At 41.5% G+C, this 14634-nt stretch overlaps 1 protein-coding gene across 1 annotated transcript in view; it reads right to left on the bottom strand.

The window, feature by feature from the left end:
- Nucleotides 1-14634, bottom strand: part of c8h21orf58 (chromosome 8 C21orf58 homolog) — a 49421-nt gene that overhangs the window by 31159 nt on the left and 3628 nt on the right. The window contains exon 2 of the mRNA XM_078403748.1: nucleotides 1885-1945. Within this exon, the coding sequence (XP_078259874.1) occupies nucleotides 1885-1945 (61 nt within the window). The remainder of the gene's footprint in view (nucleotides 1-1884; nucleotides 1946-14634) is intronic.

The raw sequence follows: 14634 nt of genomic DNA, 5'->3' as shown, positions 1-14634 counted from the left end.
TTTATTTCAAATGTTTGGAGTATAAAGGTGAGGTGGTCTGGCTGAGGTTGGACAGGGTGCCACTGAAACCATGTTTTGAGAGCTGTGTGCTGTTTTGTTTCTATAACTGAAGAAGGATATAATCGACCTGGAGGAAATGGAGTGTGGATTTGGAGGATTGATTCTCGGATGGGGGGGCTTGGTCCTATGAAGAGTGGCGGTGCAAGGTTGAAATTTAGAGGATTGGAAGCTGATCCCTTTCTTTCACATTCCAACTTTGCTCAGCTATTGCTTAGACATGTAATATTCTGAAAATGACTGAGAGAGTGGATGACAACAGACATCTTCTTAACATATTTTTAATGAAGAGGACAGACAAAGGGTCAAATTGAGGGTTTTACCATTTACTACTGAAATGTGGAGAGATTTATTTGTATTAATCTTCAGAATTCTCTACCTCATAGGGCAGTTAGAGTCATAGAGGCAACAGAGTGATACAGTGTGGAAACAGACCCTCAGCCAAACTTGCCCACACTGGCCAACATGGCCAACCTATACAAGTCCCACCTGCCTGCGCTTGGTCCATATCCCTCCAAAGTTGTCCTATCCATGTACCTGTCTAACTGTTTCTTAAAACGTTGGGATAGTCCCAGCCTCAACTACCTCCTCTAGCAGCTTGTTCCATACACCCACCACCCTTTGTGTGAAAAGGTTACCCCTCAAGATATCTATTAAATCTTTTTCCCCTTCACTTTGAACTTATGTCCTATGGTCCTCGATTCCCCTACTCTGGGCAAGAGATTCTGTGCATCTACCCGATCTATTCCTCTCATGAGTCGTTGCTTTGTTAAGTGTGTTCAAGGTTGAGATTGACAGTTATTAACAACAACTCCATATGCTTTCACATTTTGGGAAGTCAAACCAAGGCAGAACCTTCAGTGAACAATAGGGCTCTGGGGAGCGTTGAGGAGCACAGGGATCTGGCAGTCCAGGTACATAATTCATTGAAAGTGGCAACACGGGTAGATAGTGTGATAAAGAAGGCTTTTGATGCATTGATCTTCATGTCAGGGAATTGGGAGTATAGAAGTTGGGATGTTATGTTACAGTTGTAAAATACATTGGTGAAGTCACATTGGAATAGAGTGTTCTGTTTTGGTCCCCCTGTTCTTGGAAGGATATCATTAAGCTGGAAAGAGTGCAGAGAAGGTTTACGAGGATGTTGCCAGGATTTAAAGGCCGAAGCTACAGGAAATGGTATGCAGGCTATGAGCGCAGGAGGCTGAGTGGTAATCTTTTTACAGATACATTAAATCATGAAGGGAATAGATAGAATGAATACACAGAGTCTTTTACTCAGAGTAGAGGAATCGAGAACTGGAGGACATAGTTTTACAGTGAGAGAGGCAAGGAAGTTGAGGGGCAACATTTTCACTCAGAGGATGGTGGGTGTATGGAACGAGCTGCCAGAGGAAGTAGTTGAGGCAGGTACTGTAACAGCATTTATAAGACACTGAAACAGGTACGTGGATGGGAAAGGTTTGGCGGGATATGGACTTAACATGGGCAAATGGGACTTTCTTAGATGGGGCATCTTTGTCGGCATGGATGAGTTAGGCCGATGGGCCCGTTTCCGAGCTGCATGACTATGACTGTATCACAATGACAGCGTTTGGGGCACAAATGAAACATGGTGTTGGGTAGGAACATGGAGTTGTGGCACAGGAGTAGCCATGATTTTGGTGAATGGATGGATCAGGACCAAAAGCCTCTGTCACTCCCATTTGTTCTGTTCTTATGAATGATAACCAGTGTGCTACTGCACAGTCCATAAATCCTGACCATGAGCACATAAAGCTCACCCACCAGCCCAACCCAGCTTATTTCCCACAAGCAGGCCCTTACGTGCAGTGGATGCTGCTGTGTCCGACTGGCCATCCAGGTTTTCCCGCTCATTCTCCAGTTTCTGCAATTAGAAACGGTGCACATTTACAGTGAAGGAAAACACTTACCAAATGCTAAGAACAATTACATTTCTATTTGTTTTAGATTGTGTGAAGGAACTCGTGACAGGACTTGTAAATACACACTTCCATGGAGAATGTCAAACAAATCTCCAGGTATCATCAACGTTCTGCAGGAAGAAGCAAAATGAAACTATTGTACAGTCTAATACCTAACTCATTTCCACAGTTATGGCATTCTGTGAGGCCGATTTGCTATATTCTAATTTGAATTTGGAAGGAATCAATTTTACATTCCTCAAAATCCACCTCCTAACTACAGCACCTCAACTCATTCTGCACCTCTCTACATAGGTATCAAACTCCCCAAATTCAAGTTCAAATGTAAATACATTTCATCACATTCGGGTTAACATAGGATGAAATCAAAGCAAAGTGAGGAACAAGGGTGTGTTTAAGTGGAGAATTGAGAATACAATTGTGAGGGATACACTTTCAAATGAGGAAACACCAGATAGTGATTCCGTGTAGAGTTATATGGGAGCTACACCTGAGAGGGATAAACCTCTGGTGCACTGGAATTGATGAAGGCAAAGGAAAGAGGACAAAGCCACTGAGAAAACAGACTTGGCAACGATTAGGATGATCTCAAGTACGTTTGTCACATGAGAAGGAATTTTGATTCTGGGTAAGAAAGTGGACGAGGATACAGACAGCCTGTATGGAATGGTGACAGGAGGCCAGGATTCCAGTTCTCTAACAATGCACCATTTGCTAGAAATTTGCCCACTTACTTAATTTATCTTTATTTTTTTTAGTCTCATGTCTTTTTCACAATTTACATTTTATCTATCTCTGTGTTATCAGCAGATTTAGCAACCAAACCTTCAGTGCCTTCATCTAAATTGTAAATATTGGAGGCCCCAGCAAAATATTGGAGGCCCCAACAAATTCATTTCTCACAAATGACCTGTCCATGTCTAATCCCTGTTCTGTTAATTAACCAATCCATTAACCACACCAATATGTTACCTCCTACACAATGAGCTTTTATTTTTGTATTAATTTTTTAATAAGGCAGGTTTTGGAGAGGAGAGATAATATTTTAGGAAAGAACTGTAGGAAAATATTTATTTAATTTGGCACATAGTGCAAAGGAATTTTAAAGAGCAGAGGAATCTTGGTATGCAAGTACAGCTCCCTGTAAGTGGCAACCCAAAGACTGGATGTAACTGGATCCTAGACTTCTTCACCATCAGACCACAATCAGTACAAATTGACAACAACACTTCCTCCTCAATAACCAACAGCACAGGAGAACAGGCAGTGTGCTTAATCCCTTGTTCTACTCACTCTATACCCATGTCGGTGTAGCCAGACACAGGATCAATGCCATCTTTAAATTTTCCAATTACACCATCGTTGTCAGACGAAATACAGATAATGATGAGTCGGAGGTTGAAAATCTGACTGAATGGTGCCAAAAGTACAATCTTCCTATCAAGATCAGCAAGACCAAGAGAAGGATTGTTGACTTTAGAAGGGGGAAACCGTGTATACACGAACCTGTCTTCATTGACAGGTCAGTAGTAGAGAGAGTCAACAACTTCAAGTACCAGGGCTAGTGTATCTCAGCAGATCTGTCCTGGACCCAGCACATTGACGCAATCATAAAGAAAGCCCATCAATGTCTCAACTTCCTGAGAAGATTGAAGAAATTGGATAGGTCAACAAATACTCTCTTGAACTACAGGTGCACAGTAGAGAGCATATTTAGATGTTGGTTACAACACAGCCTTGTTCGGTAACTCGAATGTCCAGGAACTAAAGAGATTACAGAGAGTTGTAGACACCATCCGGTCCAATGTGATACTGACTTCCTCACCATCGAAGGAATTTATAGGGGGCGCTACCTCAAAAAGGCAGCCTGCATCATCAAGAACCTACACCATCCTGGCCACTTCTACCATCGGAAAAAAGATATAGAAGTCTGAAAACCATGACCTTTAGGTTCAAGAATAGATTTTTCCCCAACAATCATCAGGCTCTTGAACACTCCAAAAAACTAACTAAACTATGAACTCAGATGGTCTTGGCTATACTAAAGATTTTGTTTTTTTTGCATTAATATCGGTGAAGTGAAGAAATACGTATTATTCTGTTTCATTGGATTCTGCTCCAGATAAATCTAATGTGGACCAGCTGACTTTGACTATGCGCTATGCTTTGCCGTCTGTACCAGTTGAAAGATTTGTGAAGTTTTTGGATATGGAAGGTCATAGTGCTGAACAGCTCGCTCAAAGTGTACTTGACTTTTTAAAGGGAAATGACGTTGATATAAAAGACTGCCTTGGTCAAAGATGACAATGCCAGCAACATGAGTGGCAAGTATAGTGGCTTACAAGCACGAATTAAAGAGCTGAATGAGTTTGTGGAATACATTCCATGTTTTGCACATTCACTAAATTTGGTTGGAAAATGTGCTGCTGAATGTTGTCAAGAAGCATTAATTTTCTTTGACTTTGTGGAAAGCCTGTACACATTATTTTCTGCTTCTACTTATCGGTGGGATCTCCTTTCTGCTGCATTATCCGATGGTGGTGCTCATTCACCCATTGTGAAAAGAATGTCAGATACCAGGTGGTCAGCTCGTACAGATGCAACAAATGCACTTTTACACAGCTTTTCTGCAATAAAACAAGTCTTGGATGACGTTTCAAATAACAATGTCGACAACAGGCTCATGGACTACTTTCAACCATGATGAAGTTGGAAACAGGAATAATGGTCATATTGTGGGATCAAGTATTACAGCATTTTCAAATGACCAGTGCTTCTTTGCAATCTTCTGGCCAACACAGCTTGTGCCCTCTATGAAACATTGCATGGATATATTCAAGCTATGCGGTCTACTTTTTCAGACATTGAGCAAAAAGCCATGGATCTGACCGAGTGTGAAGATTATCAACAACAAACTCGAAGAGAACACAAGCGAAATCCCGCGTATGATGATTTCAGTCATTCAAGCATCCTTGATCCACTTGTTAAATCTCAAACGCCTTCTCAGAAGTTTAAAAGCCGAACATTTCTTGCCATTATTGATAGCTTGCTTTCTGCCCTGTCAAAATACCAGAAAGCTTATCAAAAGGTGAATGGTGTATTTGGATTCCTTCATCAGTTACAGTTGTTTACATCTGAAGAGATTGTAAAGAGGTCATCAAATCTTATCAAATCATATCTGGAAGATCTGGAAGAAAGTCTTGATGAAGAATTTGTGCGGTTTACTGAACTTTGAAAACTGATCTTGCTTCTCATATTGGCGCCAAACACGACCTTGTAGAGTTACATACAGTTGTACCATTTGATAACTGACAATTCTTTGGAGTCTTGTTTCCCAAATATAGAAAATGTCTTGCGCATATATTTATCACTCATGGTTACCAACTGCAATGGAGAATGCTCATTTTCAAAACGGAAAAGGATTAAAAATGAACTAAGGAGCACCATGGGGCAAAACAGATTGAACAATCTCACTCTAATGAGCATTGAACATGAACTTCTGCGTGAAATAGACATTTCCAATATCATCAACAAATTTGCTCATGCTAAATCTAGAAAATGTAACTTTTGAAATGTAATTTTGTTACTTTTGACATTTGAAATTAATACCTACATGTAAGTAATACTATTACTGAAGTGTCAGACATATTGACATATGTCAGACAATGGAGCCTACCAGAGAAAAGGCAATTCTGGATTTCGTGTTGTCCAACGAACCAGATTTGATAAAGAGGACTCGAGGTAAAGGAACCGCTTGGAGGTAGTGATCATAATATGATTAGTTTTAATCTGCAATTTGAGAAGGAGAAGGTTAAATCGGAAGTGTCAGTGTTGCAGTTGAACAAAGGGGACTATGAAGACATGAGAGAGGAGCTGGCCAAGGTCGACTGGAAAGGGATCCTAGCAGGATTGACGGTGGAACAGCAATGGCAGGAATTTCTGGGCATAATCCGGAAGACGCAGGATCATTTCATTCCAAAAAGGAAGAAAGATTCTAAGGGGAGTAGGACGCAACTATGGCTGACAAGGGAAGTTAAGGATAGGAATAAAAATAAAAGAAAAGATGTATAACACAGCAAAGAGTAGCCGGAAGCCAGAGGATTGGGAAACTTTCATAGGACAGCAGAAGGTAACAAAACGGGCAATACGGGCCGAAAAGATGAAGTACGAGGAGAAGTTGGCCAAGAATATAAAGAAGGACAGTAAAAGCTTCTTTCGATATGTTAAGAGAAATAGAGTAGCAAAGTCAAATGTGGGTCCCTTGAAGGCAGACACGGGTGAAATTATTATGGGTAACAAGGAAATGGCAGAAAAGTTGAACAGGTACTTTGGATCTGTCTTCACTAAGGAAGACACAAACAATCTCCCAGATGTACTGGAGGACAGAGGATCTAGGGGGGTAGAGGAACTGAAATAAATTTTGATTAGGCGAGAAATAGTATTGGGTAGACTAATGGGACTGAAGGATGATAAATCCCCTGAGCCTGATGGTCTGCATCCCAGGGTCCTCAGGGAGGTGGCACTAGAAATAGTGGACGCATTGGTGATCATTTTCCAATGTTCAATAGATTCAGGATCGGTTCCTGTGGATTGGAGGATAGCTAATGTTATCCCACTTTTCAAGAAAGGAGCGAGTGAGAAAACGGGGAATTACAGACCAGTTAGCCTGACTTCGGTGGTGGGAAAGATGCTGGAGTCAATTATTAAAGAGGTAATAACGGTGCATTTGGATAACAGTAAAAGGATAAGTCCAAGTCAGCATGGATTAATGAAAGGGAAATCATGCTTGACTAATCTTCTGGAATTTTTTGAGGACGTGACAAGTAAAATGGATGAAGGGGAGCCAATGGATGTGGTGTATCTAGACTTTCAGAAAGCCTTTGATAAGATTCCGTATGGAAGATTGGTGACTAAAATTAGAGCACATGGTATTGGGGGTAGGGTGTTGACATGGATAGAAAATTGGTTGGCAGACAGGAAGCAAAGAGTAGGAGTAAACGGGTCCTTTTCAGAATGGCAGGCAGTGGCGAGTGGAGTGCCTCAAGGCTCCATGTTGGGGCTGCAACTGTTTACCATATATATTAATGATTTGGAAGAGGTAATTAGAAGCAACACTGTGAAGAGGATGTTAGGAGGTTGCAGGGTGACCTGGACAGGTTGAGTGAGTGGCAGATGCAGTATATAATATAGATAAATGTGAGGTTATCCACTTTGGCGGTAGAAACAAGGAAGCAGATTATTATCTCAATGGAATTAGGTTAGGAAAGGGGGAGGTGCAGTGAGACCTGGGTGTCCTTGTACACCAGTCACTGAAAGTTGGCATGCAGGTACAGCAGGCAGTGAAGAAAGCTAATGGAATGTTGGCCTTCATAACAAGAGGATTTCAGTATAGGAGTAAAGAGGTTCTTCTGCAGTTGTATAGGGCCCTGGTAAGACCACATCTGGAGTATTGTGCACAGTTTTGGTCTCCTAATTTGAGGAAGGACATCCTTGTAATTGAGGCAGTGCAGCGTAGGTTCACGAGATTGATCCCTGGGATGGCGGGACTAACATATGAGGAAAGATTGAAAAGACTAGGCTTGTATTCACTGGAGTTTAGAAGGATGAGAGGGGATCTTATAGAAACATAAAATTATAAAAGGACTGGACAAGCTAGATGCAGGAAAAATGTTCCCAATGTTGGGCGAGTCCAGAACCAGGGATCACAGTCTTAGAATAAATGGGAGGCCATTTAAAACTGAGATGAGAAAAAACCTTTTCACCCAGAGAGTTGTGAATTTGTGGAATTCTCTGCCAGAGTGCAGTGGAAGCCAAATCACTGGGTGGATTTAAGAGAGAGTTAGAGATCTAGGGGCTAGTGGAATCTAGGGATATGGGAAGGCAGGCAGGCACGGGTTATTGATTGGGGACGTTCAGCCATGATCACAATGAATGACGGTGCTGGCTCGAAGGGCCGAATGGCCTCCTCCTGCACCTATTTTCTATGTATCTATGTTTCTATTTGTCGTATTATTTGGCTGTGTGGCAAATGAAAGAAATTAGTTGACTATGCAAGTAAATAATTTATGTTTTAATATTTATGTGTATTTTTAAAATTTAAAGCCCCTTTATAACATATGCTACAGGCTCCGCACTAGCTTAATCCGGCCCTGGTAACAAAGTGTATTGTTGCGGCAGTGCAGAGAAGGTGGTTCATGTGGATTTTAGTAAGACCTCGACAAGCTCCCTGTAAAAGAATAAAATTGTAAATTAATAAAATTGAAAAAGGGAAAGGGGAGAATGAGATCCCAAGGTAACAGAACATCTGTTTCGGAAGGAACTGCAGATGGTGGTTCACACCAAAGATAGACATAAAAGCTGAAGTAACTCAGTGGGTCTCTGGAGAAAAAGAATCGGTGACGTTTCAGGTCGAAATCCTTCTTCAGACATTTTTAGGATGTGGGAAGAAACTGGAGCACAAGGTGAAAGCCATGTAATCACAAAGATTATTGTGCACACTTCACACTAACCAGAATTCAAGGTCAGAATTGATCCTTGGTGCTGTGATGTAGCAGTAATTCTTTACATCATGCTATTCAACCTATTTGACACTTCACTGCCCTATTCATACATCTGTAAGCTATTTTCCTATTCAAACAGACATCAACAGACAGGCATCTTTGGGAGTTAAGGGTTAACAGTGAGACATTTTTTTAAATGTTTTTCAAGTAAAACAGGGTGGCACCAACATGCAGTTAGGGAAATGTGAAGCACATTTTTTTTATTTTTAAACTTGTTTTGTATAAGAATAGATAACAGCGATGATACTAGCTGTGGATGATTACAGTGCGATGTTAGAGACTAGGGTAATAAACACAGATAAATGTTGTCCTTTTATAGACAATAGGTGCAGGAGTAGGCCATTCAGCCCTACAAGCCATAATGCAGAACATAAAATTGAATAAAATTGGTTCCTCAAAATCAATTAACAATGTGGCCGAGAACAATAGCAGGTTAAGTGCTGCGAATGTATCTGGCGCCTCTGATATTGCTTCTTTTAAACAAGCTTCATAAACATGTCCTGCCATTTTCAATGAGATGTACAAACCAGATTCCTCTGATCTTGTACTCTCTTCAAAATTGTACCATTTCATTTATATTGCACTGCCTCATTCTTTCTTACACCTTGTGCTAAATTTCACCAGCTCAGTTCACCAGTCTACAACCTCTGCAAATCTTTTACTATATTCCCAAATTTTATTTCATTTGCTCCTAATGAAATAATGCCCAAGAGGTTTCTGAAATGAAGCTAAAAATTGACAGGCAGTCTCTTCAAATAGGGGCCGCCATCATTCATACTCGATATATTTATGAAGTGTGAACTTTGTGCAGAGTGCGGGGCGGTGTCAGACTATCATATCCCTTATCCAAAAGTCCTTGCATTTTGCACACACCCCTGAAGATATCAGTGCTTGCCTTGCTGTTGGTATCTGGAGGTTCATAAGGACTGTTTCAACCCTATTTGAGATATTCCCTTTATGTTATCCATCATCCCTAAACCACTATGCAACTAAAACCAAACTTGTTTTGTCTCTTATAGAAAAAAAAGAAAGAGAAAAAAAGAGAAAGAAAAAGTTGTGATTTTGTATTACTGTACTCAGCAGAGCATTTTGACTCATACCATTAAATGTGAGTTTAACCATTAAACATGGCCCTTCGCACCTACTTCCCCATTTAATCATGGCTGATCTATTTGACCTTCTCAACCCCATTCTCCTGCCTTCTTCCTGTAACCTTTGACGTCCTTGCTAATCAAGAACCTATCAATCTCCACTTAAAAAAAGATCTAATGACTTGGCCTCCACAGCTGTCTATCCTCTGGCGACAGAAATTCCTCATTTCCATTCTGAAAGGTATGTCCTTTCATTCTGAGGCTGTGCCCACTGATCCTAGACTCTCCCACTAACAGAAACCTCCTCTCCACATCCACTATATCTACGCCTTCATTATTTGGCAGGTTTCAATGCGATCCCCCCTCATCATTCTAAACACTAGTGAGTTCAAGCCTGGAGCCATTAAACACTCCCAATCATCCCTGAGATCATTCTGGTAAACATCCTCTGGACCTTCTCCATCGTCAGCACATCCTTCTTCAGATATGGGGCCCAAAACAATCACAATAATACTTTATTAGCCAAGTATGTTTTGCAACATACGAGGAACTTAATTTGCCAAACAGTCATAAAAATAAAAAGCAACAGGACACACAAAATAAATTTTAACATGAACATCCACTACAGTGACTCCTCCACATTCCTCACTGTGATGGAAGGCAAAAAAAAGATAAATCTCTCCCTTCTCTGTCTTCCAGCGGTTGGGGGCCTCTAACCTTCCATTGACGGTACGATCTTGATTCCCGTAGCTGGCGTCGGGCCTTCCTCGTCGGGGCTTTGTAACTGTGCTTTAAGCTCATCCACATTGTTTCATATTCTGCGTGCATGCAAATATAACACCTTCAGTTTTACACTCGCCACGCTTTTCAAAATGATCTCCATGTTGTCCTAAGTTAGACTTATCCATTTCAAAACTTTCTGTCCCACTTCTTATTCTGGAGACTCCAGTAACCTCTACTGCACTTTCCTTCCTTTTAACTTTATCCATACTTTTCCAATCTGTTGAACCCACCCGTTGCACCCCCCCCCCCCCTCCCCCCCTCAACTATTTAGTTTAATGCCCTATCTACAGCCCATTCGCCAGGAACCTGGTCCCAGCAAGGTTCAGGTGGAGAGTGTCTCATAGGAACAGCTGCCTCCTTCTTCAACATAGATGCCAATGTCCCACAAATTCAAACCTAATTCTCCCACACCAATCCTAGGGCTATGCATTCAACTCACTAATCTTACCAACACTGTGTCAATTTGTTAGTGGTTCAGTAGCAATCCAGTGATGACTAGTTTTTTAATTCTACTTTTTAATTTAGTCCCTAGTTGCTCAAATTCCATCAGGTGAACCTCAGAAAGCTTGTAAATATGATATGTGGCCTCTCTACCTGAATTATTGGACTATGTTCTGAAATGCTGGGGACTAAACACTGATTCCTGTGGTTCCTCATAGTCATAACCAACCAAAACAGTAACAATCCATTTATTCGCAGTCTTTGTTTCCTATGCATTAACCAATTCTCAATTCATGTCAGTACATTATCTCGTTCCAACTGCTCTAACTTTGTTAACCAACATCTTGAAGTGGGGGCTTGTTAAAAGATTTCTGGAAATCCAAAAACACTAGTTACAGTTTTCCTCTTCATCTATTCTCACTGGTTACATTCTAAAACAACTTTGACACATTGCTCAAACTTGATTTCCCTCCATAAATCCATGCTAACATTGCTTAATCCTTTCAATCTTTTCATGCTACTCTTTTACTAGATCTTTCATTATCGATTCCAGTGTTGACGATAGTTAACAGGTCAGTGGCTCTATGTTTCCACTCAGTCCTTCCTTATTTGTTGGAGTTGCATTTTCTGCCCTCCAATCAAATGATTAACTCCAGAATCTAATCAACATCAACTCTAAAGTCATCTCTTCAAAACTCTGCAACGTAGATCATCAGGTCCTTGGAATTTATTGGCTTTCAATTTCACCAGCTTTGCTGGTACTTTTTTAATATCAATTTTAATTTCCTTCACATCTCAAGAGCCATTGGTTGCAAATATTTCTGGCAGGCATTCTTTGCATCTCTTCTCTCAGTCATGTCCTTATTAATCATTATCTGGGTCTGTCTTTATGATGAGGAGAGGCTGTTCTTACTGACTGGCACTGATCAGCATAAATCTATGTCTTATAGTTTTGTTCACCTCCAAGAATCATCTGTATCCTTTAGTTTTTGGCTTTGGTCTGCAGGGAAGATGGTAGAACAGCAATGGCAGGTATTCCTGGGAATAATGCAGAGGTTGCAGGATCAATTTATTCCAAAGAGGTGGAAAGACTCTAAGGGGAGTAAGAGACACCTGTGGCTGACAAGGGAAGTCAGGGACAGCATAAAAATTAAGGAGAGGAAGTATAACATAGCAAAGAAGAGTGGGAAGACAGAGGATTGGGACTCTTTTAAAGAGCAACAAAAGTTAACTAAAAAGGCAATACGGGGAGAAAAGATGAGGTACGAGGGTAAACTAGCCAATAATATAAAGGAGGATAGCAAAAGTTTTTTTAGGTACGTGAAGAGGAAAAAAATAGTCAAGGCAAATGTGGGTCCCTTGAAGACAGAAGCAGGGGAATTTATTATGGGGAACAAAGAAATGGCAGACGAGTTAAACCGTTACTTTGGATCTGTCTTCACTGAGGAAGATACACACAATCTCCCAAATGTTCTAGGGGCCGGAGAACCTAGGGTGATGGAGGAACTGAAGGAAATCCACATTAGGCAGGAAATGGTTTTGGGTAGACTGATGGGACTGAAGGCTGATAAATCCCCAGGGCCTGATGGTCTGCATCCCAGGGTACTTAAGGAGGTGGCTCTAGAAATAGTGGAAGCATTGGAGATCATTTTTCAATGTTCTATAGATTCAGGATCAGTTCCTGTGGATTGGAGGATAGCAAATGTTATCCCACTTTTTAAGAAAGGAGGGAGAGAGAAAACGGGTAACTATAGACCAGTTAGTCTGACATCAGTGGTGGGGAAGATGCTGGAGTCAATTATAAAAGACGAAATTGCTGAGCATTTGGATAGCAGTAACAGGATCATTCCGAGTCAGCATGGATTTACGAAGGGGAAATCATGCTTGACAAATCTACTGGAATTTTTTGAGGATGTAACTAGGAAAATTGACAGGGGAGAGTCAGTGGATGTGGTGTACCTCGACTTTCAGAAAGCCTTCGACAAGGTCCCACATAGGAGATTAGTGGGCAAAATTAGGGCACATGGTATTGGGGGTAGGGTACTGACATGGATAGAAAATTGGTTGACAGACAGAAAGCAAAGAGTGGGGATAAATGGGTCCCTTTCGGAATGGCAGGCAGTGACCAGTGGGGTACCGCAAGGTTCGGTGCTGGGACCCCAGCTATTTACGATATACATTAATGACTTAGACGAAGGGATTAAAAGTACCATTAGCAAATTTGCAGATGATACTAAGCTGGGGGGTAGTGTGAATTGTGAGGAAGATGCAATAAGGCTGCAGGGTGACTTGGACAGGTTGTGTGAGTGGGCGGATACATGGCAGATGCAGTTTAATGTAGATAAGTGTGAGGTTATTCACTTTGGAAGTAAGAATAGAAAGGCAGATTATTATCTGAATGGTGTCGAGTTAGGAGGAGGGGGAGTTCAACGAGATCTGGGTGTCCTAGTGCATCAGTCAATGAAAGGAAGCATGCAGGTACAGCAGGCAGTGAAGAAAGCCAATGGAATGTTGGCCTTCGTAACAAGAGGAGTTGAGTATAGGATCAAAGAGGTCCTTCTACAGTTGTACCGGGCCCTGGTGAGACCGCACCTGGAGTACTGTGTGCAGTTTTGGTCTCCAAATTTGAGGAAGGATATTCTTGCTATGGAGGGCGTGCAGCGTAGGTTCACTAGGTTAATTCCCGGAATGGCGGGACTGTCGTATGTTGAAAGGCTGGAGCGATTGGGCTTGTATACACTGGAATTTAGAAGGATGAGGGGGGATCTTATTGAAACATATAAGATAATTAGGGGATTGGACACATTAGAGGCAGGAAACATGTTCCCAATGTTGGGGGAGTCCAGAACAAGGGGCCACAGTTTAAGAATAAGGGGTAGGCCATTTAGAACGGAGATGAGGAAGAACTTTTTCAGTCAGAGAGTGGTGAAGGTGTGGAATTCTCTGCCTCAGAAGGCAGTGGAGGCCAGTTCGTTGGATGCTTTCAAGAGAGAGCTGGATAGAGCCCTTAAGGATAGCGGAGTGAGGCGGTATGGGGAGAAGGCAGGAACGGGGTACTGATTGAGAGTGATCAGCCATAATCGCATTGAATGGCGGTGCTGGCTCAAAGGGCTGAATGGCCTACTCCTGCACCTATTGTCTATTGACACATTTACATGGATAGGGGTATTTAAAAACAATTCCTATCTGCACAAAGTTAATGAAGAGGGTATGCGTTGAAGGTGGTCAGCAAAAAAACAGAAGGTGACATGAGGAATAACTAATTTATATAGTAAGTGGGTGGAATGTGGTATGCATTGCTGGGTGAAGAGTGGAAGCAGAATGAATTATGATATTTATGATCAGAGTCATGTTGCACAGAAACAGGCTTTTTGGCCAAAACCCTCCATGCCGACCAAGATGCTCCATCTAAGCTGGTCCCATTTGCCTGCATTTAGCCCATATCTCTCTAGGCCTTTCCTATCCAAGTAGCTGTCCAAATTATTTTTTAAAGTTGTCATTGTACCTGCCTCAGCTACTTCCGCAAGCAACTTGTTCCATATACCCATCATCTTATGTGTGGGAAAGCTGCCTCTCCGCTTCCTTTTAAATCTTTCCCCTGTCACCTTAAACCTGTGCCCTCTGGTTCTAGATAAACAAGCTCCCCTCTCTGCTCCATTAGATAGACACAATTAATCTAACCAGCAAGGACTTATCCCAAGAGATAAAAACAAAGAATGCGAGAAATACTCAGCAAGCCAAGAAGTATCTGCGGAG

The sequence above is a fragment of the Rhinoraja longicauda genome, chromosome 8 (genome assembly GCF_053455715.1).
Source record: "Rhinoraja longicauda isolate Sanriku21f chromosome 8, sRhiLon1.1, whole genome shotgun sequence".
Classification (NCBI taxonomy): domain Eukaryota; kingdom Metazoa; phylum Chordata; class Chondrichthyes; order Rajiformes; family Arhynchobatidae; genus Rhinoraja; species Rhinoraja longicauda.
The sequence above is the reverse complement of the archived record's forward strand: the minus strand, read 5'-3'. Positions and strand labels throughout refer to the sequence as shown.